Genomic DNA, 24,412 nt, shown 5'->3' with positions numbered 1-24,412 from the left:
TCAGAAGCAAGCTTTTATTAACATATAGGTCTGGAAGAGGTATACAGGGACATGCTAGGCAGCATTTAAAAACCCCAAAGTGTGGTTCCCCCGAAATATACTCAAAAATTGTATTCAAGTTTGTTATTTTATTATCCAAGCTGGCTTTCAGAGCAGCCATAGGTCTAATACCCAGAAAGTTAACTATATGCCAAGTTTCTTCAAATACCTCAAAATGGGCAAAGAAGTCAACAGATTTGCCTTAAATCTGAACAAAAGGTAGATCTAATGCCAGCAAAAGTCACTACAGAAACGTCTACACAGCCCAATGAAGTGCTATGCAGAAACACCCCTGCTTGTTCTTTCAGCCTTTTGCCTTGTAACACATACGGGCGGTTCTCCCTGCCAACCAGCCCTGCTTGGAACTCCACATGGATTATTTACCTTGCCGGGAGGAAAACGCAAACCCACAGACTCAAACCCAAAGCAAACCAGAAAAGCCAACAAAAAAGACCCACACACCTATCAGCAAGAGTCCTGACACTGTTTGCAACAGACTCAGCCAGGCCCATAATAACTTAATGTATCTCGGATGCTGTAAGTGCAGTAAGGGATTTCTTCTTGGTTTCAAAAAGAAAGACCAGGGGAAAATACAACTGCCATTTACTGACATTAGTGACTCTCTCCCCTTCCCACTGGATTGCTTTCTGATAATCCTACAGTGAAACAATCTATTACAAGGAGCTATTCTCTCAGCGATACCCATACATTTTGTACTGTTATTTGATCACTCATAACTTCTCCCTAGCAAGCTCCTTGCTCAGCATGGAAAAATAAACAGCAGAAACCCCCCAAACTGTATCTTACTGGTAACTGATACCTTTAAAACACAGCTTGAAGTGGCTGTGGTGCTGTTCTACTGGTTTACCACACAAAAACATATATATCCATCTACCATATCCATTGACTTTTAGTGAGCTCCCATGTCAGTGGTGGCTTTGTTCAGGACTTTTTCCAAACACAATCCTGTAAGTTTGTACAGACCTGTAGAGGCCATGGACCCTTGGGATGACACATGATAAAATTAAGCTATTTAATGAGCCATAGGGAATAAAATACTTCACTGAAACAGACTGGTGTTCCCTGTTTGCCTTTAAAGCAAAAATTAGCAATTGCTGCGTTCGAGTGCAGCATCACAGACACTGCTTGAAATCAAAAGTGGTTTTCACTACAACCAGCCAACAGCCAAAGACAGGATCAAAAGCCACTTCTTGTGTTGTTCTGCTTTGTAATGAGATCAGCTTGATTGGCAATGTACCACTATGGAATGGATGAAGATGATGTTAAAACACTGGCCTCAAACAAAGTTCTGCCTTGATGTTCAATAAAGAATACAGAATCCGGTGTTGAGTGCTGCTTTCATGCTGTAGGCAGCTGAGGTGATGGTTTTCAACTGGTTTGATACCTGGCTGTGACTCATCCCTCCTGCATTTGTCTCATAGAACACGTAATTTGCAATCAGTCAAGAAGAACACCAATTAGGCGAAGTGTTTTGCCATTGAGTATCTCACTGCACCACTAGACCTAAGGTAAGAATGTTGTATCACACACAAAGAATTGTCATTTTAGTCCCCGAGCAAACCAAAAGAACTTGATTATAAAACAAGTAATCCAACAATATGCAAATATAGCATTCCATTTAAAAAATAACCAGTTAATCTGCTTTTGCATCAACATTCTGAAGTTTATACAATCATAAAAATTGTCTTAAGGAGGCATTTCATTAATCTCTATATGGCGTTTAAGCAGCTGTATTTCTTTCTCTTAAATAGCATTGCCCAACTCTAGGTACTATCTTTCTACAAGAGAATGAAGCAAAAACATTACTGTTCTGGAGCTGGCATAGTTGATTCTCAGTTAAATGCAGAGAGTTCCACGAGAAGTTCTCTGAAGTATCAGAGGAAAATTCAGCCAGATGGGAATACAGGGGTTTTATGTCAAAAACCCACAGTGAAAATGGGACGTCAGAGTAAGACCAACTGGTGAGTAAAAGTGAAAACATAAATGACACTTTTAGTTTTATTCTCTGAAATGCGACTCCAGCCTCAAGATCTTCATGGCATTTGCTACGTTTTAGAAACTGCTCATTTGGGCAAGTGGGAGCTGTTGATTCACCGGCCATTGCACTGACTACTACTGCAATCCACTGCAACGCTTAGGGGTTCTTCTGCCTATAGGCAGAGTAGCAAACATGTTAATTGTCAATTTGGTAAGATTTATTAACAGACAGGATTTGTAGGTATCTCTGATGCCCACAGACATTGTTCATTTACAAAGAAAAATGTGAGGAATGGGTACTTTTCAGGTGGTTCTTAAAAGCATTTTCAAATTACAGTTGATTTCACTCAGAGCACGGGTGGAATTCTAAACTCCATCAACAAAACACATAAATGGTAGTGTAAGATACTTTAAAAGTGAAACAATTAATTTCACTGTCATACTTACAGAGGAGTACAATTTAACATGTGGGCTGATCCTCTGGATACCTGCATATTGGAACATCTGGATACCTGGTGGGCAGGATACCCAACAGAAAGGAATTCCCTAGTACTTCTACATTCAAAGTGGAAGACTTGAATCTTCTCACTTACACCACAGTATAGATCTGCTTCAGTTTGAAATTTCAAACAAAAAAAAAGACATTAACCACTGTGTGACACATTCAACCCTCAAGAGAGCAGGTCAGAAGTCCTAGAAGCAATGAGTAGATAATTGCATGTATCACAATAGCATTTGCAGTTCCTCCAGAGAACACATTTATGACACTTTACTGTCTTCATCTTGTTTACAACTATCATGTTAAAACAATAAAATAACTTACCACTAGGGTTAAAAGCCATGCAGCAAATAGGCTTTTCGTGAGCAGGGAAGTGGGCCACAATACCATCACTATCAGAGTCCTCACTGACAAGTACCTGCATAATATTAATAGAGATGAAGGAAGGTTAGAAAGTAAAAGTACACCTAAGAGAAAATTTCAACTTAACCATATAGGAATTGTTTTACAAGACAGATACAGGGGCACAAATTAGCAATGTTAACTACATGTGAACTAAATACAACCTTCTTTTTTTCAGATAACGAGACATGAGACATGCTCAAATAACCTACTATTAAATAGACAAGATCATGCACTTTCCACCTGGATTCCCTATTTATTTAGCCTATTCAAATAAGGCAAAATGGAAAACCAGTACTGTTTTGAAGTAGTAATGGCTGAATAGAAGTTTATTACAAAAGAAGTCTGTACGCAGTGCACCAGGAAGCTGCATTTGCTTCCACTGCTGTTGGGCACTGGATGAGCTTAAAGGTCCCTTCCAGCACAAAGCAGTGTGGGATACTGTGATCATTACTCATAACATGTGACAGGAGCTCCTTCAGCGCTCGCATGGAGCAGAGCTCTCATTCCACCAGGCTCAGCAGCATCATGCAGTTGGACTAACGTAAGGAGGATCAGTGTCATTCCTCTGAAGAGCACGCATAGCTCTCTAGCTGAAAGCAACACATGATTTTCCTTAAGCAATAACAAAAATCACATAATGGAAGGAAAAACAGGAGGTTGCATAGACTTTTTCAAAGAAAAGGGAATATTTAACTATTACATAAATCAGTATTTTCTTCATGAGGATTCAAAGTATACATAGGACGGAAAAACAGACCCAATACCCATAAAACTATGGCCTTGCTTTCCATCAGCTACACAGGCAGGAACTCTACAGCTTGCATCCTGCTAACACGTGGTGACAGACTTGAGGTATCTGGATTTCCAAACGACACAAGAAATGCTAAGGACTAAGAGCACGTATGAAAGCAGCTGCATTGCTAAACAAGAATCTGATTAAATTGCCTCAATGGACATTGTGACAGCATTGCAAAGGTTAAAAAAGGTATTACAAAAGGTTAAATAATTCTGCTGTTGTAAAATACCTGCTTGTGAACAACAAAGATAATTAAAAGGTAGGAGAGAGTTTTCACAGCAGAAGGAAATAAAGGGGAAAAGGAAATACCTGGCCTGAAATGTGTTGTGCAACATCTTCTGAAGGGAGGGACAAAGGACGAGCTTTTGGTTGTCTTAAACAAAAGGGTATTTGAAGTTGATAAAACCACTTGGCCCAGTCAAAACCAAAGCTGATTGTGAAGACACACAAAAGGACCTCCAAAAGAACACAGTATTACCAATGTCTAGTTGTATGGAAAGGGAAAATATATCCTTAGGTATTTAGAAGAGAACCAAAAAAAAGTGTGAACAAAGCATACGCAAGAGCTGTAAAAGTATTTTATTCCTTGGTTTCATCATGTTAAAGACTAAATGAAATAAACCAAGGAGAAAAATCTGTCAGGAAAGGACTTAGTGAAAGGGTTTCTGTGGTAAGCAAAAACCACCTTCTTAACAAGAGAGTGCAAAATTTCCCATTTCAGGTTCAGAATAATTTGTCTGCTGCTTCCAAAACAATCTGAAAGGGTTTTAATACTTCCTATTCCTAACTGATATCAGAATAATTTGAAGATATTTTTATGCTTCAAAAAGAGAAATCATCTTTAAATGTTTAAAGAAGTCACGTAATAAGGATGAAGAGGCCTGCGCCTGACTTACTTTAAACATTCAAATTACTTGGCACTGTCACATAAGCACAATTATGGTTTTGCTTTCCGTTGTCAGCATTTCGTGCTTATTCCAGAACCACTAACCAAAGGGTCTGGAGATCTTCCTAAGAGCATTTCAAAGAAACACTGTTCTTTCCTCAGCTGATATAAGCTGCACTAAATAACTCCTGTAGATCATCTTTTTCACTTTTAGGTAACTTGGTCTCATCCTTAACACTTCGCTCTAGTTAAACATACACAGTAATGATAAAGTAACATCATAAACCAGCTTCAGGTGGTTCTAAATCTAGTCTGCTAAACAAAAGTGTTTCACCCATGAACGTGTATACACCAACAGTATCTAAAATGATTGCTAAAAACAGTGATGTAGGATATTTCACATGCATCACCTTCTACAGACAGATTGATTCAGCAAGGCTTTTCTGTATTAACTAATGATAAACGCTCCACTGTTATCTCTGCAACATAACCCCCTATTCAATGGACAAGAAACGCTCTGGATGGTAAGATGACCTTTAAATATTTTCCTTCTGGAAATATGATACAAAGCAAAAATACCACAACGTTAAAAACTGTGAAACACCTCAGACATTCCAATTTGTGACTACAATAAAGCCCAAACCTACTATTTGTATGCTATGCTGACTGGTTCCATGCTTTTAAATGCTTTTTCTCAAACACTGCTTAAGATTATCTTCCTGGAAAAACACCCTTTGTGTTTCATCTAAAAGGAGTTCTTAAAAATCTTCACTTTTCACTGTAAAAGCTGATGTTCAGGTACAGCAAACCAGTCCTTGCTTTGGCTTTCTCCTCTGTGTCAGAAAGACAAGAAAGACCATCTTGTTGGCATAATGTCCAATAAGGAAAGAAAAGCAACTGTGAGCTTGTAGAGCCTGAAAACCTTTGCCTGCCACCACACCTGGCTCATGCAGAGCTTTCAGACTCAAACTGAAAGATGTCAGTCTCCAAAAACATCACCCACAAAAGCCTGGAAATCCCTGGACAGCACAGAACCTGAAACTCGGGTTGTGATGGTGCCGCACCACCTCCTTTCTTCCCTGTCAGTCCCCACCAACTGTGGCCACAGAATGGAAATACTTGCTTCTGAGGCACACAAGGAAACAGCACTTGTTTGTGCAAGTTAAGATGAAGTCGAAAAATGCTCTTCAGCTTTTGAAAATCAACGTGAAAAAATAAATCCTTGTGGAACTGAGAAGGGAAGAGCTTGGCTTAAAATCACCAACTTCTGTTTAAATCTTGAGGCTGCACTGATGGATTTGTCATGTCCTCCAGTGGACTGCTGGGGAAAACATACATCACCTTTTACAGTTTCAACACTACAAAGGAAGGAGGGAGGAATAAATCAAAGGAATTACAGCAGTTGACTTAACTACATCATAAACCAAAGAAGACCCTCTTTGGAAATGCCCCTTCCAAACCTGCCATAAAACAGGAGCCCGGTTCACATGCCAACTTAAAGCTTGCAGAGCTTTAAAATCATAGTATGATTTTCACCATTGTATGTAACTTAAGGAAGACAAAATTATGCTGGTATAACACAAGATGCTTTATACTGGAATAGAGATCTTTAAGCAGACATAACTACCTCAGTACAAGAGGGTTTATATCGTTTGGGTAAATCAAACAGCACAGAATCCGTGCAGAGGATGGAAACCAGAGCAGTGCAGCGATGAAGGAGTATCAAAGGCCTCTGCCACAGAGGCTTCACAAATTTTAGAAACCACTTCTTGCAAAAGCTGAAGTGGAAGATGCTACCTGAGAAGTGTTGGAGAGAACAATGTCCATAGGCTAACGAAGGGCCCATTCAGTCGATACCGACACTGTACAACTCGTTCCTTTTGGCCAGTTTATGGTTTCTTACCACTGAAAAGAGCAGAGATGGAAATTTTTCTTGGAAGTGAAACCAGCGGTACAAATTGCTTAACAACGCATGCAAGTGCTGTCAGAAAGCTCGAAGGAAGCAGCTCATTCAGCTTCCCAGCACACGCTGCAGACAAAGCCCACAGGAATCCTGAGGCTGCAATCTTTATCATCCCAAGTAGGCTTCATTCCCCAAGGTGGTGGCCTCCAGTCACTCTTCTATTAAAAGACCTTACGAATTCTCTCATTGGAAAAGTTTCATAAATCTTAGCATTACCTTTATAACTGCACAGTCACTGAGGGTCACGAGGATGCTCAACTATCTTCCTCATACACTTCCCTACCATTACAAGGAGAAACACCATTTTAAGAACGACCACCACCAAGAAACAAACAAAGGCTCTTGTACCAAGATGGCCTTGCAAAGAAGCACTCAGTCTACTCCTGATACCCAAATAGTACCTTATCAAGAGAGCTGCAACACTATGTTCAATAAAAGGCTGCCCAGCTAAGAGAGCCAGTAGCTGGACACACAAAGCCAATGCTGCAGCACTGAAGCCAGCTCTATGAAGTTCAACAGCACACTGGAGTTAATCGAAGATGAAGCAAGCCCTCTTTATCTCACTATGAAAGAGAAAGAAACAACACACCTAGGGGATCATTACATTTACTATCAGAAAACAGTGTTTGCTTTGAGGGCATGAGATAGCTGAAGCCAAAGCTTTTTTCTCTTGTGCCATATTTTTCTTCATTCATTCTATTTTCCATACTGCTGAACAGAAGCCACTTGTAATTATGACTTCAATTATTTTAATCTTTAAAGGCAAATTACACTACTTATCCCAGTAGAGACATGTTTTTAAATAAAACATGAAAGTAACACAAATACAAACGGACACAAATCTAATCAAGCAGGTCCTACTCTTAATAAAATTAAGAAAGAATAATCCCATCATCATAAAAACGAATAGGTTGGGCAATATTTATAAATCTGAATAGTATATAATAAAGAGATCTTTGTATGTACACTCATTAAGACCTGCATTGATTTAAATAGCTGAAGTTAGGGCAGTGTTGGCCTCAGTTCCTAAGCACAAAACCCACCCCTTTCACACTGACATCCCACCCCCCCCCCCCATTAGCCTCCCCCCAACTTATAGCTAAGGTCAAACATCAGTGGAAAAGGGCTAAAAGTGATAGATCTGCGGCATTAACTACTGCACTCCTTTTAATAGAATCCAGCATAAACTCAAACCAGCCTTGTGCTCAGCCTGAACCATTTATCTGAGACAAAAATGTCTTCTTGACAAAAAACAGATCCCCTTTAATAAAAGTAAGGCAGACAGTATTATGCTCTGAGGGAATCCTGTTGCTCTTTTTATATTTATATATAAAAAGGATTCTTCTGTAATACACGTAGATATAAAAAGTGAAGAAAATTGATGCCAAATATATGAGCATTAGAACATCAGATTAGCCTTTGTGAAAGCTGTTCTCAAAATAAAAACACTGGTGTTAATGACAGTGAAATTACACGTGTAGTTAAAGTTTTATTATTGAATTTGCTTTATAAAGAATAAAGAAAGCTTCTTTTTGCTTCAGACCAAAATTTCACAGCAATTCCTGCTCCCGATAAGCAACTTTATTTGGTTCAGTCGTTATTAACTCCTTACTAAAGGAAAATGAACTTTTGAAACTGCAGCAGTCTCCAGGGTTTTTTTCTGAAAATTCCTTCTTAATGCAATAAAAAGTTAATAGGGAACAGGAAAAAAAAAAGCAAGCACCAACCACATTTGAAACCATGAAAAGATCAACATGCCATCTTGGGTTTGTAAGCTGTTTCTTAAAGATTTCCTCAGGTATTTTCCTGAATCTTGGATGAGCTGTGAGAGCAACACTCATCAATCACAGCGCTCTATCAAAAGCCCTGAGAATCGAGTTTTGGATTTTCAAATGACCACATATTTCTCTGTCAACTAAATGTTAGATGTTTAACAGATTTACATTCAGGCACAAAGCTGGCGACTTTGGAGAGAGGCCATTATTGCAGCCTACATGTGGGTGGCCGAGTTGATGAATTAATTAAGAATACAGAAACAAAGGTCGAAAGAATATCATTTTTCTTTAAAACTCAGGCCACTAAAGGCTTACACATTTAATCCCGATCACTGAAGAAGAGGACATCTGCACAGCTTTTGTTTTATCCATTTCCACTAATTATCGGATTCAAACAAATAGTCACTGCATCTAGCTGAAAAGTTCGCTCACACTTCATCAGAAGGCAGTTTAAACAAGCACACAACCTTGTTAACATACTTGGGCTTGCTACAAAGTTACTCGGGCATCTTGATAACTATTTTTACTCCCTTTACAAACATATCACGACAGCCAACTTCAATAATTCTACATTCCTTTGCATTTCTTTAACTGTCTCATAATTCACATTTTCTTAACGTGCCACTGATTATGAAAGTAGGAGCTATCATACAAAGAACTGATGGGTATGAGATTTTACTACTGCATCTACATTCAGAAGGCTTATTAAAAAGATTTTCCCTACAGATTTAATCCTGCAAGATTACATTAGAAGATTTCTTTGGTCTTTAATTGTATATTTTTCAGTGGTGAGCGAGCAGTTCGACCTCTGCGCAGTACATTTAATACATCGAGCTCCATCTCACATTCTTTATATTGCTACCTTTTAAATGGCAGATATAATAAAAACTGGGGAAAACACAGAGCTGTAGTTAGTCCTTCTGGCTTATGTCCAAAATATGTTCCTTAATTATCCTACTGGCAAACAAATCTGTATGTTTGTACACACGCACAGAGCAGCTCACTCCTTTAAAACCTGCGTTGCTGTGCTCAAGGTAAATGGATAGGCACATGCATCATTACTCTGCAAGCCTTCACATAGATATACTTAATAACAAAACCTCAACTGCTTCCCCACTGAAAAAGAAGTCCTTATTTCTCCTTCAAAAGGACCCATTTGCTCGCCTTAAGATTTACTGTCCTCTTCTTCCATTTTCTTTCTCTTTTTAAAACAGATTGCTTCCATTTATTTTTACCATTCATTACCTTAATGACATATTTTATCACTTAGAAATTTCATCACAACACCCAAATTCTTAGTCAGGCTACGCAGGTAGATAGAAATCTTTAGTGACCTGAAGGAGGTGAGGTACTCCTCTTACATTAGGAGTTCACTGACGATAAGAAAACAACTCCTTTCTGCTTCTGAAACTCCATTTACGATCAGGCTGACAACCTCTGAAAACCATGCACACACACACAAGTACATTTACATAGTTGCCAGAAAAATCTCTAATGAAAGCGATGCAAGGCTTTCAAACTATTAATGCAGCCCAGAAAACACAAGTTGGCACTACTAATTCTTGTGGTGTACCACAAAGTTTAGGAAGACTGATGCTTGTAATGGGCACTGCCATCCAGCAGCATCCCTATCCAAGCAGCAGTGAATATTCCAAACCAGGAGGAAGCAAGAATGCCACCAAGTGCCTCTTTGTTCCCACCCAGATCTCTTATTTCTCCCTGGAATCTGAAAACTGGAATTATAAACCAATAATTTTAGAAAAATCACTGCCACACATCAGCAAGAAAACTGAGATTAAACTATGCCATGCTGCTGAACAGCACACACTTCAACACAGGTGAGGCTGAATGAACTCTGCATTACTCAATCTGCTCAGTCACTCTTTTATTTCAACCAGCATGGCAGTAACAGTGCAGTTTGGATGACCACTACCAGCAAACCAATTTACCACAGAGGAGTAAAACAACTACAGAAATTAATACAACGAGGAAAAACCTGTGTGGCTCAAAGAGCCATAGAGATTTTAAACCAGCACAATGCTCAACCACGAGTTTATAGTGAAGCCTACGAGCAAGCACATTTAGCTCAGCGAAATGACTCACATCATCTAAAGGTCAGGCTTGCTAAATTGCTTTCCTGAGCTGAAGCTTCACTCAGTTATGCTATAAAACCCAGCCAGGGCTGCCCAGCCAGCACAAAGAGGTGCCATCTGAACTAGAATGTCATTTCTCACAGGTCTGCCTGCTTCTATCAGCACACAGACATAGGATCCCTGCCAGGCACCTCAGGACACGGCAGCTCACACGATTGCTAAAATCATGTTCCAATGGAACTGTGTGTGCAGAAACTTCTGTTCCTACCTGGCTGGAGCGATGGACAAGAACTCAGTGGGGACACATGACATTCCCTGCATCAGAAAGTTCTTTACTGGGCCAAGGTCCAAGAAGAGTCTTTATTCAAACCATGTACAAATTGTATTTGGCTTTAATCAACTTTCCTTTTGCTAAATGCACATTTCTGTAAGAACTGATTGTTGAGAAATCTTCTGTACCATGAAATTCTAACAATGCAAATGAAAAATGATTTGATTTTCCTGGAGAACCCCCACCCCCCCCAACTAGAGCAAGTCCTGAAAGTAAGTCTCAGCACTGAAAATAAATGATGAATTTTAAAACTCCAGATGACAACAATAGGAATGCGAGGCACAGAAACAACTCGGGTATCTAACTTAGAGCCTCCTCCCCTAGAGATTCAAGACAAAAATTATTTCCCTACAACTGATGGCTTATTTATGTTACAGCAGCACTATTTGGACAAGGCAAGCGTTATCATTTTTACAACTACTTTTCCATAGTGCCCTTTAGGCTTGATAGCTCCCTACTATTGCTAAGGTCAGAGGACAAGTTCATAAAACCTCTAAATCATACATAACAAGACTTAAAAACCTAAGATACATCTTTTTTTTTCCCCCTAGGCCCATGCAGAAGAATCAAAGGCCAGACAATGACCACCACAAGTAATGACCGCATTAAACACGGCTTCATGAGAAATTGATGAAGCAAAATATTTCTTTCTTTCTTTTTTTATCTGGCAGTATAAGAAGAGCCAAAAGAACCTTTTTTTTTTTCAGGAAATGAAAACAAACCCCAGTAGCCAAAAAAAATCAGCGATTTTAAGACTTCAAGATCTTAAGTAAAATACATTCCTTTTTTTATTCTCCTCTTTTTGCTTTTTCTCCGGTTTTAATTTTGCAAGAAAAGGCCGTTAACATTATATGAACGATCCATGTTCAATGTAACATTACTTGGCTAAGTACTTCCACAGCTAGCTCTCAGGAACAGCCACAGCTCAAGCAGCAGACTGGGGTTTTTGGTTTGCTCGGTTTCAAGTAAGATATTCTATTTTCCTTTCGTGTAAGAAAAGAGCTTCACTGCTGATTTGTCATTACTACTTAGTAACTTACCTGCAATAAGCATCATAAAAGTAGGGGAAGAGAAAAGAAACTGTTTTTCCTTTTTCTAAATTCAATAAATGTGAACATTAGTCTGTTTTACAGCCTGGTTACACAATAATGCAGTGCATGGGAGTCCTGCAAAAACACCCATTCCAGGACCAGACACTTCAACATTACCTGATTGTCAGAAACAAACAAACAGACGTGGCTATCCCCTCTGTCCTAAGGACACCTCAAAACAACTTCAAGTTGTGTGATAACGGCATGGATCTTTTAACAAATGATTTTGCCTGGCACACTGTCCTGTGTGTTGTTAGTACGAGAGTACATAGCATATCCCTCACAAACCAGCATCGTACTTGATTACACTTTAGTTTTGAAATGTCTCTAAAATCAGAAGCTTTTATACTGAATATCCAGCTCCACTCATCATCTTTTTTAAACTGGAATTCAACAATTCACCGTATTTCTAAACACCCACATTTTCCAGACACATTCTATATTAATAATCAGACTACATATACATTTCAACTGATCAGCATAAATCAACGTCAATTATGAACAAGTGTTAGCGAGACAGAATGTGACACTTCACACTTGATCTTGTCAAAGTGTCACATAAATATGTTCTAAGGACAATATATATTCTGGCTTAATTTCAGTCCCAAATAGGACTTTATCACAGCTGCTTGTGTCTGTAAAAGTTTTTGACCTAGCAAAAATCTCATCTCTTTTTCATTTTGTAAAGCATAAACCACATTTTCCTGCGACGTTTCTGACAATGAACGCACATTCTGTTTCGGTGCACACTGTATTACCTGCCCTTCTGCAACTGTCTCTGTGTCAATGATGGTGATGATTCCAGGCACCAGAGGACTTCGACGGATGTTGCTATGAGCTAAAATTTCTTCTTCAGTTGCTCCTGAGGGCAGCGTCCCTGTCAGCTGTGTAACTACTTTCCCAACCATCGTAAGTCCAGTCTTTATCGTCTATAAAGAGAACCAATAAATAATGTTTAAAGTTGGTTTATGGATCTCTCTTGATTTTTTTCTCAACAATATGAATATACAGCAATATGACTCTGCACACCAGAAGCAGACAAAAGAAATATTTTAATAAGTGATGCATAGGCTGCAAAAGGCTGTACAGAAAGAAACAGCTTGAAAAAATTTAGCATCCTATTGATTTGAAGTATTCACCTATATTTTGCAATTTAGCTTCCAAAACAGTCTTAAAAAAAAGAAATATTTTAATGTTGTCTAAATGTTATTTTTTTCTTTAACATTGTTATTTACTTACTCCAAGAGGCACAGAGCGTAGATAGTTATAAGAATCACATGGAGAAACCAAGATGAGTGTGTGCGGAGGGCAGCGTTACACACAGAAATACTTATAGCCACTAATGCTTAATGCTGAAATAGTTATGTCTTCTGCACAACTGCAAGAGACATGGAATTGGGCCTTTGATAGATATGAGAGACACACTGATTCGTTTCTCAGCAATTATGCCTCTTGCAGCATTAAAACTGAATATGGGACTGAAACCCAGCAAAATTACGAACGCCATACTCCAGGTACTAGAAAGGACAGCTCTGTACAAAGTAGACCCATATCCCATTACAAACAATGTGACTTTCCACAGTCCGCATGTTTTCCAGATGGGGGTTTCAAAACATATTCACTGCACCAGCTTTTATAATCTAAAGATGCTGAAGATTGGTTTTATGTTGTTTGATTTTATGTGGAGAAAGAGCAAGGGTACCCACAGTGGGAGAGGCAGAGATTTAAAGAAAAACAACCCAAACTACAACGTTAAACATTTTCTCCTTGAATCAAGGACTGCGCCTTATTTGACGAGAAAGAATTGAGCTGATTTATAATGCAATATAAATAAGAAATAGCAAAAGAGATCAGAACGGAATGACACTGTAACAAGCCAATTCTTAACTAAAAAGACAAGCTAAGCTGCCTGCTAAATTGAAAAGGAAAAAACCGTACGCATCACAGGCTGAAACCAAGAAGCAGCCACAAATCAATTGCAACTGCTTTGTTTAGTGCTAAAATCTCAAACTGCAGTGATTAGAAAACACATTAGTGTTCATCAATTAGCAGCCAAACGTTTGTTTTAATAATTCATAGGAAATGACTTACACAAAGTCTGTTAGTGTGTTGTCAGGAAAACCTCTGAAGGGCCAACAGAATTAGGCGCCACACTGTATTGATGGCAAGATCTAGCCAGGAAGCCTGATTAACCTCTGAGATGCCTCAGCTGATGTACTTACCCCATTAATGCTAATGGAGATACTACCACTTAAAATCGAGCCGTGCCTTTATCACAGGAATGTCTTTGGGGTTTAAAGTCTTTAGTAATATCCTGCCATTTGTTTCTTATTATTTCTTTTTATACTCAGAGACAACAAATGAGAATAAAACTAATTTTAACAGCTGCAAATTCAGAAGACTGAAAAACGTAACGAAGCAGATAATGATATCCAAGGGACAGATCTAAGCCAGCCCCAGTGCCATCGCAGGAATGCATTTCAACTTTCCTTACAAAACCTGACACGGCAGTTTTCTGGCCAATAGATAAAATCATATAAAATGATAGTTTACGCAGCAGGAAAGAGAAATCAGTATAGGAATACTATATGGCAAAATACTATGTGGCAAGTTAAAAGACCAAGAATTGTAATTGACCTATTTTAGAAAGTATCTTTAATATTATAACAACAGAAATCGGATGACAAAGTGCCCATTATAAATTCATAGCGCTCCAGCAAAAAAATTAACATGCTTATCTAGCAAAATGAATTAGTGCTACACGTTAGACTGTGACTGCGGGACTACTGAGAAGGAATAGGTGAACAAAGACGTGGCCGGGGCCATTAGCTCAGAAATATCAGTGCAAAACCATTACGGCACTCACTGCTTTGTGCTATGTGTATATTTGCAAAAACTTCCCTGGTAATCTTTAACCTTTCCCATGCCATATCAGCTGTCCCCTCTATCCATTAGAGCTAATGACCTTGCTCTCACATAAGCTGTTAGTACTCATTAAGAAGTTATCAGGTAACAAGAGAAAACAGATGCAGGCTTTGCTAAATCACTTTACCACTATAGGATTAAAAGATATGGAGAAAGAATCAACTAAAGAAGTTATGAGGTGAGAAGAACTTGGTTTATAATTTGATGCTAGACATTTGACAGACCAAATACATTTTAAATGAAATAGGTTAAAGTTTGCACTGTCCCAGTTCCTTTGCCAATGATGGGAACCTGCCGATGCAAACTTCTTTATAAATGAGAATATTTGATCCAGTTTCTCTTGTAAGCAGCAACGCACATTGTGCACACACACAAGTTATGTGTATGCTCACATGTACGCTATCTACTTAAAAATAAGACTGTTCACATTCCTTCAAATAGAAAGCCATATTTAGTTAAAATACATGTACGCACTCATACCTCACCTAATAGAAAAATAAGTAGAATTTGAATTAAAACTAAAATGCAGCCTGTTCTGTTCCAACAAAGTTCGTCTATTCTTCCAGTGACTAAACACTATTTTGTTCCTGTTTCTCGTAATAAACACATTTGACACAATTTATTTCTTTACAGATGAAAAATCTACAGAAAGCAGAAAGAGCTCCAAAAGATGTGCCCTGGTAGACAGCAGTATGCAGGGCTCGTGGTTAGCTTGAGCACAGTGAGCACACGATTGATTATAGATTCATGTTCAAACTAAATGTTTGCTGAAATGCTCGTGCTTCACAAAGATGTTTCCCTTCCCTGCTCTTGCTGCAGGTTCTGAAAAGAGATAGGATAGGGAAGAAACCTCTTAGGAAATTCATCTTAAACAGCACGGCCAGTTTGACCACTCAGATACGCTAGGATAGGGAAGGTCTGCGCGAGCACCCCTCAAGCAGAGAATGAGCTGCAACATGACTCAAGCAGGGACATGGTGAGAGCAAACCTCTCTTCAATGAGACAAAGAATTAAAAACAAGCATGGGGACATGAGAACATCTTTTTCTATTTCCCCTTCCTTGCTGCATCCAAGATGAATAAATACAGATAATTATAATGAACAATTTTACATTTGGACACTTATTTCAAACCAGTCACCTGAATGTTCTCCCATCACTAATACTGTTAAGTAATACCGGGGTTTATTCCGAGAAAGACATCCTACAGCCATTTTACTGTGGTTTTCAGGTAGAGTGAAAAGAGTCTTTACACTATGAGGAAGAATATCTTCACGGTTTTCAAACACATCCACTTCTCTCTTTGCTCAGGATTTGCCTGAATTGGAATCTTGACACATTTTCTATTCCCAGAGATTTTCTGCTTGGCCAAATTAAAGAAGTTATCAGAGCCTTTTAGAATATGAACAGCCAGAAAGGCACCAAACACATGTGAGCAAATGAAAATAAGAGACTGAGCTGGAAAAAACGCATGGGCTTTTCCAGCAACAGCAGAAAGCAATGCTCTTGCGAGATGCATCAATTCCATGTTCAAAATAAAATCCTTCCAGAAAGTACCAAAGCAAACGGGAAGAAGATATAAAGGATTTCTTCATTATGTCACCAGAATAACAAGAGTTTTGGCACCAGTAAACAACACACTCCAACACGGTCACGATTTTGACCTTGGTATTCGTTACTCGGGTAACAGGGAGCTTCTGAGTATGAAGTTATTTGATTAAGGAAGAAATGTATTTGCTGCATCAACTGCAGCACACAGCAGAACCCCACACTGAGGAGAAACCCACCAGGACATTCAAAACCATTTCTCATCAAAGGGAATACCACTAAAGTAAATATTCTGTACTGCCACTGAGACCTTCTACAGAGGATCTGAAAGGTAATTCTCTAAAGTGACCCTGTTGAAATTACTCTTTTCTCTCAGCTTTATCTTTCTGCTTTATGTGAAGGTTCTTTCACTTCCTTCAATAAGAAACTGGAACCCAAAGAAAAGGCTGTAACCCAAGATAATCTGACAAAACAAGAACTTTTATGGAACCACTTCTGAACCAAAGAGCAGCAGTGCAGGGAACAGAAAAGGACATCCACTTTCAAAACAGCTAAAACCTCTGCTGATCAAAGCAAATGAATTACAAACCCTTGCAGGCTGATAAGATAGAACAGCAGTAGAGGTTTATAAATGAAGACTTACTTAAGCAAGGAGTGAAGTTCATGGTGAGGTAATGAGATGGGCAAAGACCAACAGATATCTGGGGTATATTAGTTGGCAACAAGACAGCCAGCATTTCAGTTATCAGAGATGAAAACAGGCTAGATAGTGAGCCACGATTCAATGAAATCAGTAATAAATCAAACACTTCAGATTTAGTGTTATACACTCAGGTATGAGTAACAAATTAACACAGTAAGGCTGAGGTATACTCAAATATTTAAAAACTATATTAGTATTTATCTATTACAGCAACATCTCAGAGCCAGTAGCGAGCAAAAGCAATATGCTATACAGAATACAAAGGACTATAGAGATTGTGTCCTCATGATAATCTGTTTCCCTAACTTTCACTACCACTTTATCTCTGTACAGAGGACAACAATCTTTCCTCTCCTATGACTATAAACACATTTTATCTTACTCATGCGACAGCACTACTTCGGTGTTTGCATACGTTCAGCTTAACGTGGGATTTTCTGGATGATGATCACCATCTTGGTCCTCACTGGCTTTAAAACCTAGTTATCCAGAGTCTTGAGGGCTAAGGGCTGTGAAAGATCACAGAATCATCCTCTTTTAGATTTTTTTAGGCTGTTGAAACAGATTAAGCAGAATAGTGCTTAGTCTTCGATACCGAATGGAATGCTCTGACAATCACTATATGCTTTAAGAAAGCTTTGGCCTGTTTGCTCCTCTTCAGTTACGAGCAGGCTTGGCTTTGGCAGTACAGTGATCTGTTTGTAAGGTTTTACCACATCTGATCAAAACTGATCACGCCAAGCCAGTTGTTTTTTCAGTTATCTGTGCTGTAAAACCCATGTGATTGATGCTGAGATTGAAGGAGTTTGGGGAGATTTTCCCCTCCTGGTTTGGTTTTTCCCTGCTGGTGAAAGTGCGCAAAGAGACAGAGCAAATTTCAGATGTCTTCAGAACAGCAGCAATTCAAGTTCTCCTCAGCAATGTACAAAACTTGTGATTTTTCTCCTCCTCCAGCCACAATGAGACGGTGTCCAAAGCTATGCTAATAGAATATGTTTGTTTTCATGTTTTGTTTTCACATGAGATACCATGCCCTGTGTCTCTCTGTGGGTTCTTCTAACTGTTGTTTTCTTCAGTGACGCTGAGCTTTCTGTTCTGCGCTGTCATTTAATTCCTATTATTAGATTTGTTTTGTTGTGCATATCAGAAATGAAAAGGCTGGTGGTTACACTGAAAGCTTGTAATCAGCACGAAGTTTGCCAGACGGTGCCAAAACTCACTTTTGTGAGTGCGTGTATGTGAAAGAGGAATTACTTGGCAAAATGTTGCAGGCAAGTCCTTAAGGAAAGGAGGTTATGGGGATAGTAAAACAACAGTTCTGTATACTCTTTGGCTCACTTAGCATTTTTCCAAGCCATGGTCATCTTTTGATACTATAAAACCCCAGACATTTCTCTGGAAAGGGAGGGATAATAGAACGTCATCTGAACTAAGAAACCTACGCAGTGCAACCTTTATGTAAACAGCCATTAATAAACTCTAACCTTCAAAGAAAGCTGCCAAGTAATTAATTAGCTCCAGTGCTGCGCTGTCATCCTTCGGAGAGATTAAAACACATAATGCTAGTGTGATTGAGTCCAAAAAGCACCAAGCACTTGTAAAGTCAGTTTTCATGATGCTAAAAGTCTAATAATTCACAAGGTTGATTTCTAATCATGTAAGCTTATAATATTATGAACAGCCATTACGCAAAACCATTTTACTATGATTTTCTATTAACAGGGGTCACTAATACAAATTGCTCCTTGTAACACATGAAATTTAGAACAGTCAGTTTAGAAGGACAGGAATACTTTGTGAAAAACAACAGCTACTCAGAGATCTGCAGGATCAGGACCTAAGGGCAGCATGTTTCTTACTGTGTTTTCCTCTCGTGTGAATGGGGGGGGGGGGGCGATGACACACTGTACAATTCAGCAGGGAAACCTAATAATTACCTTACATGCTAACCTCTCCCAGCAGCAGATGATGTACTCACTTTGGCAGCACTAATGACTGTGGCAGTGTAAGACTGAATGTTGTCTCCACAGGCTCCACCACGGGATTGATGGCATCGGATCAGCTACAAGAAGAAAGACAGCGACCGAGTAACTACTATTAAACTACACCAACCCATAACCCATTACCATAGCTCTTATTTATCATGTACAGTGGTGTGTTTTTTCCTACAAAGAGCAAAAAGCCCTGCTGAGACACTTAACCCCTTTTTATAATCTTCTGGGTGCCACCCAGACTGTCGCGTACTCAACTCCAGTTTTCAATTACAAGATGAGTAGTCACTAAGAATTCATAAACTTTGAAATGGTGGGATTTTTGGTCTGGCAGCAATACCACAAATAAATTTAAATAAATATAATCAAAAGCTTTAGCCATGTATATGTAACATTAAATATCAGACATTCTAAGAATCCGAGTGTGGCTTTCCCCTCCTTTTTATGACTAGCAAGCAAAGAGATGACAAAGGAAAATAGCTACTTTAAACTTCATGTTTAACAGAATGTACATGGGGTTTACTCTGTACTGCCTTCCTTCCAAATTAATAAATCAAAACAAGACTCTTTTACCTGCCATCAACCCACCAAAATAATGTTTGCCTTTGAATTCTAATTAACAATAGAATCTGTGATTCTGGCTAAATAAAATGGGAAAAGACCCCTATAGATAATTGTTGTTGTACACAGAACATGCTGCCCATTTAACTGGTTTAGCTAAAAGAAAATTAAATATTGCTGTAAGATGCTTTTATTTCGACACTTTCCTTTCCTGCTTAAATTTCATTATTTAAATAAAAATAGCTAAACTAGGGAGAAAGGGGAAGTCCGCAGTGAATACAACTGGGAACACACAAGCCATTTAAATTCCTTCTGTGATAGAATTCTTTTGCTGATCAGTGGCTTACATATTTGGCAGCAGGACTTCCTTAAATTCCAGGCTGACTGGTTAAGTTTTACACCGAGCCACTTAGGCACAGCATTAAAGGCAAAGCAGGCCTGAATTTGGAGAGAAATCAGTTGTGCTTGAAAAGGTGTGACAATAAATACATTTCTCAAGTCTGCCTCGAATAATTTCTGGTTCAGCTCTAGAAACAGCTATTCCAGTCGCAGGTGGAAGGGAGAAAGAACATCTGCTTTGAAATAAAAATCAAGCATAAGGAGTTGAATTTAAAGTCTTCAAACACTTTAAATACACAATCATTTCTCTGGCCTAGGGCTGGGTAAAAAGAGTGGCAATTTTTTTGCTCGGGCTCTATTTTCTTGCCTTCAGAAGTAAGAAAAATTGTGACAGTTTCATTTTTTTTCCCTAATATTTCCAGCAAATACATTAAAAAGTGGCCATTTGAATGTTATTTCCTAATCTCCAAAGTGCATTGCTTTGCTGTTTCAGAGAAACCCAGCGCCTCTGTCCAGACTCAGTTTCCTCAAGTAGAATTTAGGAATCCTCATGTGCCCACCTTTCAGAAGGGTCTATAATTAAGTGCTTTAAAATTTAAAATGAAAATGGGTTGATTATTGAGGGACCCCGCTGCTAACAGATGTTGGGAGTGGTCTTCTCTGCCTGTGCTACTTACGTATTTCTGCCTTCCAAGTTCATGAGTTTAAATCAAATGTGCAGAGTGAAGACGGGACACGTATGAACACCAAAGCACAGTGTGGGACAAAGATCAGGTCGCCATCGTTATGCAACTTCTCTTACAGATCATTTTTCTCTCATAGCTGTTTTCTGAGACTTTTTCTTCTCCTTATCCCCCCATATACAAAACCAGAATGGAATCTAGAACCAAAGAGACGTATTCTTCTAAATGAAACCTTTCCTTACCTTATTTTCTGCATAAGCAAGCCAGCGGCTTCCAAGCGCAATAGGGTTCATGTTTGGCCCTGGGCAAGGATAGCAGCCTGCAAAGTTTTAAAAGGCAACATTAAGAAATATCTTAATGACTTCTTACAAAGAATTTTATTTATTGCCAAGAAAACAAAAAGTCTAAACAAAAACCTTCCAATTGCCAATATCACTCAGTAAATGCTTGCATTTTTGTTCCTGAAGATAAGGCTGTGTTTAGAGGAGCTATTTTGAACAGTTAATTATGTGTAAATACTCGTTTCTCCTTATGTTTGCATTTTTTTAATGCCATTTCCATACAGCGGGTGAGGGGAATATTCAAGTTTGACTGGATTGGTTCTGTATATTCTCATTTTAATTAACTTGACTGACATCTTTCTGTTGGTCAACAGTTACAGTTCACTGCAAGCTCTTCCAGATTTCTGTGGTAAGAGAGGGTGTATTACACTTTTGGTTTTGTTTTTAATAATTCTATAAGCAAGCTCTTAGCCTGTGAAGATACTTCTGCAACCACTAAACTTTACACAGGGAGAGAACTGGTAATTCCTTTCAAATCAGTGACAAAAGTTTCCGTTGCTCACCTGCTTTTCATTACCCTTACGTTATCATTAAAACCAGATTTATACGTGAACACAGAATAGCAAACGATTTCTGAGTATTAATAGGTGAAAATACCTGTAATAGAAAGCTACTGAAAGTAACTGTGAACAAAAATACGGCAGGGCTTAAAATGAATTGGGCCCATGTTAACTGCCACTTAAAATATTAAAGTCTGAATTAAAAGACTAAATGAATTTTTAAAAATCTCCCCAAATAACAGCCCAGAATTAACTGTTAAAACTAAAAACACAGAATTTAAAATTCTAGAAAACGATCTGATAATGCTTGAACAAAACGAAAAGCTTAAGTAAACCACAACTAGAAGCAGGAAGGTGACTGTCACCCTAACTGCTGTTACTGTCCTATTCCCATGTCCTGTCTCCCCTCCCCTTGTTCTTCATCATTTTAGATTAAGCAATTTCAGACGGGTGGCTGCTCTCTCTACATCAATCTGTAACCTTTGCCTGTGTTCAGCACTCAAATCCTACTATTTATCTGAATTTCTGTATTCCAGCCCTGGCACTGCAAACACGCTGCGTGGTTCCAGCAGCCTGATTTCAGTGGCATCCCTTTGTCAAGGGAAGAGCCTGAAAGTTCAGCTCCTCAAGTCCCAAAGATAAAGCCACAAACCTGTTTACTAATTAGGGCCCTGATAACAAGATGTGAGCTTGAGTGTTCGAACTTCAAGTAGTAAACTGGGACCATCAGCTATGTATGTAACATCATTTACTAGACTTAAATCCAGCCCGGTACACTAATATATATATATATATATATATATATATGAAAAAAATACTGCATACGGGGGGGAGAATGGATGGAAGGAGGGGCCTATCAAGCAAACGGTTAATCTCCGTTTTCATCAGTTCTTAGTCTAATACAAACAATGTAGTAGTTCATATTCTCTCACTGGTTGGCCAAGAAACAAACTGTTTAAAAACATATAGACATGTGTGTCTAATTTAAAGGAGCCCTGGTTGGCTGATCCTGCAGCAGAGGCCGAAGGAGCACTGAGATCAGGCAAACAGCATTTTAGAACACATACAACCAACAACTGCAATTTATCACCTAATGTACTACACTGCGTTCTGAGAAGCAACATAAAGAAGACACAGCCACCTATGCTTCTATTTCCTCAAAGCCTCTCACGTTAGACTCTTGATACTCATCTGCCGACCACAGGGATAAAAAGCAAACCCATTCACCACCTTCTTCTTCCAAGTATCAGGGTCTTTTCACACAGGTCCCAAAATGGTCCAGAAGATGTAGTGAGGATAACAGACTTTTCATTTAATGGCGTTATTTTAAATGCTTGCAAAACAGTGAGAAAGGCGTGTGGGAAGGTGGTTATCACAGCACGTAGGTGTAAGTTTAAATTGGCATTTGACAACACTGAAAGACACATTTGAAAGCACTTGGTCGGGCACGTGCAGAAACAGCTGCTCTCCTGTTCCTGCTGTCAAACATAAACAGCTATTTCATTTTTCTGAGTGGAGCAGCAAGGGTATTGCAAAATTTGAAAGATCATAGCAAGCTATTTCAAAGGTCATAAAGCAATGGAAGGAGAAAAGCAGCAATTCATCCAATTAAATCCATCTCAGGCCAGGAAAGCAAAACCAAGTGAGTATTTTGTAAGGCCTTATCGCTGCCTTGATCTCAGGAAGGAAAACGAATTCTGAAGAGATGATGCCACAATTGTTATTGCATTCCAAAAGTGCATAAAATGTGGGTAGCCAGAGCCTCTTAAGGAACAAAGCAAGTGAAAAAAGGTTGTAAATACAGCCTTTGGTTGTAAATACAAACGTGTTCTTCCGATGACACTATAGATCAGGCCCAGTAAGGTTTTAATGCTGACTTCTGCTTCCGCAATTCTTAACTGGGTCAGTAAAGACATCCAGGTCCCCCAGACTTCATTTATTTCTTTCCTTTATATGTATGAAATATAGCATTAAAAGCTGTCGGATGATAGCCCTCATCATATAACTCTCTACAGTGAACTTTCCCAAACTCCCCTTGATTTCCCAAACTCTGCAAGCAGCTCGTAACATCCTCATGGCAGAAAACAAAGGAGTACCAGCATTAGAGATTCACTGTAGGGACAAAGCCCAAGCAATTCAACACTGTGAAACAAACTGAAACATCTTCCTTGGAAAATGGAGCTGTTCTCAATTACTTCAGTGAACTGAATTTAATGAAGACCTGCAAAAAAGTATTATTCAAACATCAAAAATGAATCAAATCAAAGTCCCTTAGAAAAACTGCAACTGGCCTCACCAAGCCTGCTCGAGGTAGTTTGTTCCATAAACTGGACTCAGTCAATCAGACACAGCCCCACACACGAATCAGCCAATTCTAATAATAACCTCCACAGAGGTCAACAATTCAACTCGGTATTAAACTCTCTTCTCCGATAGGAAGAACAGTGTAAAAAAGGAGCTATTTCCTCCCTTTCTTTTCTTTGCAAGTCTCTGCATTATGGAAACTTGCGGCGGCACAAGGATAAACAAAGGGTTATACTTTATGGGAAGGAAAAACAAATTGTTTTTCTGCTTTCCAAAAAACCAGCTGGAGTCAGCAGAACATCATCTACCAGGCACGTGAAAAGACAGACCCAGCGTGACCCATCCAGCTCGGCCATCCAATCGTTACCAGCCTCACTCTCTTAAAGATTAACTTCCATCTCTACTAAAACTTCAAAACAACAGAGGAAAAATCCATCCTAAGCAGTAAGAGCAGCAACTTTAGCATGTTTACAATAGGAATGGACATAATGAGAATGCAGAACTAACTGTCAAGAAGACCAACGTGTCCAAGTTTTAATGACAGTATGGAGAGGTCATCCAAGAAAAGATCACCCAGGGAAAGTCCTTCCAAAAGTACAGCGCATCAAGCAAGTACTAAACAACATCTGATCTCAGAATAAGA

The 24,412-nt window shown here is 38.9% G+C and overlaps 1 protein-coding gene across 14 annotated transcripts in view; it reads right to left on the bottom strand.

Moving 5' to 3' along the window:
- Window positions 1-24,412, bottom strand: part of BCAS3 (BCAS3 microtubule associated cell migration factor) — a 361,836-nt gene that overhangs the window by 271,547 nt on the left and 65,877 nt on the right. For all 14 annotated transcript variants that reach the window (XM_061470541.1, XM_061470542.1, XM_061470543.1 and 11 more), the window contains 4 exons: window positions 20,867-20,943; window positions 19,029-19,112; window positions 12,635-12,805; window positions 2,861-2,954 (listed from right to left, as the gene is read on the bottom strand). In XM_061470541.1, coding sequence (XP_061326525.1) covers window positions 2,861-2,954; window positions 12,635-12,805; window positions 19,029-19,112; window positions 20,867-20,943 — 426 coding nt within the window. The remainder of the gene's footprint in view (window positions 1-2,860; window positions 2,955-12,634; window positions 12,806-19,028; window positions 19,113-20,866; window positions 20,944-24,412) is intronic.

This window comes from Pezoporus flaviventris, unplaced genomic scaffold (genome assembly GCF_033815535.1).
Source record: "Pezoporus flaviventris isolate CSIRO_AGI_PZ_B2104156 unplaced genomic scaffold, CSIRO_AGI_Pfla_v1 ptg000063l, whole genome shotgun sequence".
Classification (NCBI taxonomy): domain Eukaryota; kingdom Metazoa; phylum Chordata; class Aves; order Psittaciformes; family Psittacidae; genus Pezoporus; species Pezoporus flaviventris.
The sequence above is the reverse complement of the archived record's forward strand: the minus strand, read 5'-3'. Positions and strand labels throughout refer to the sequence as shown.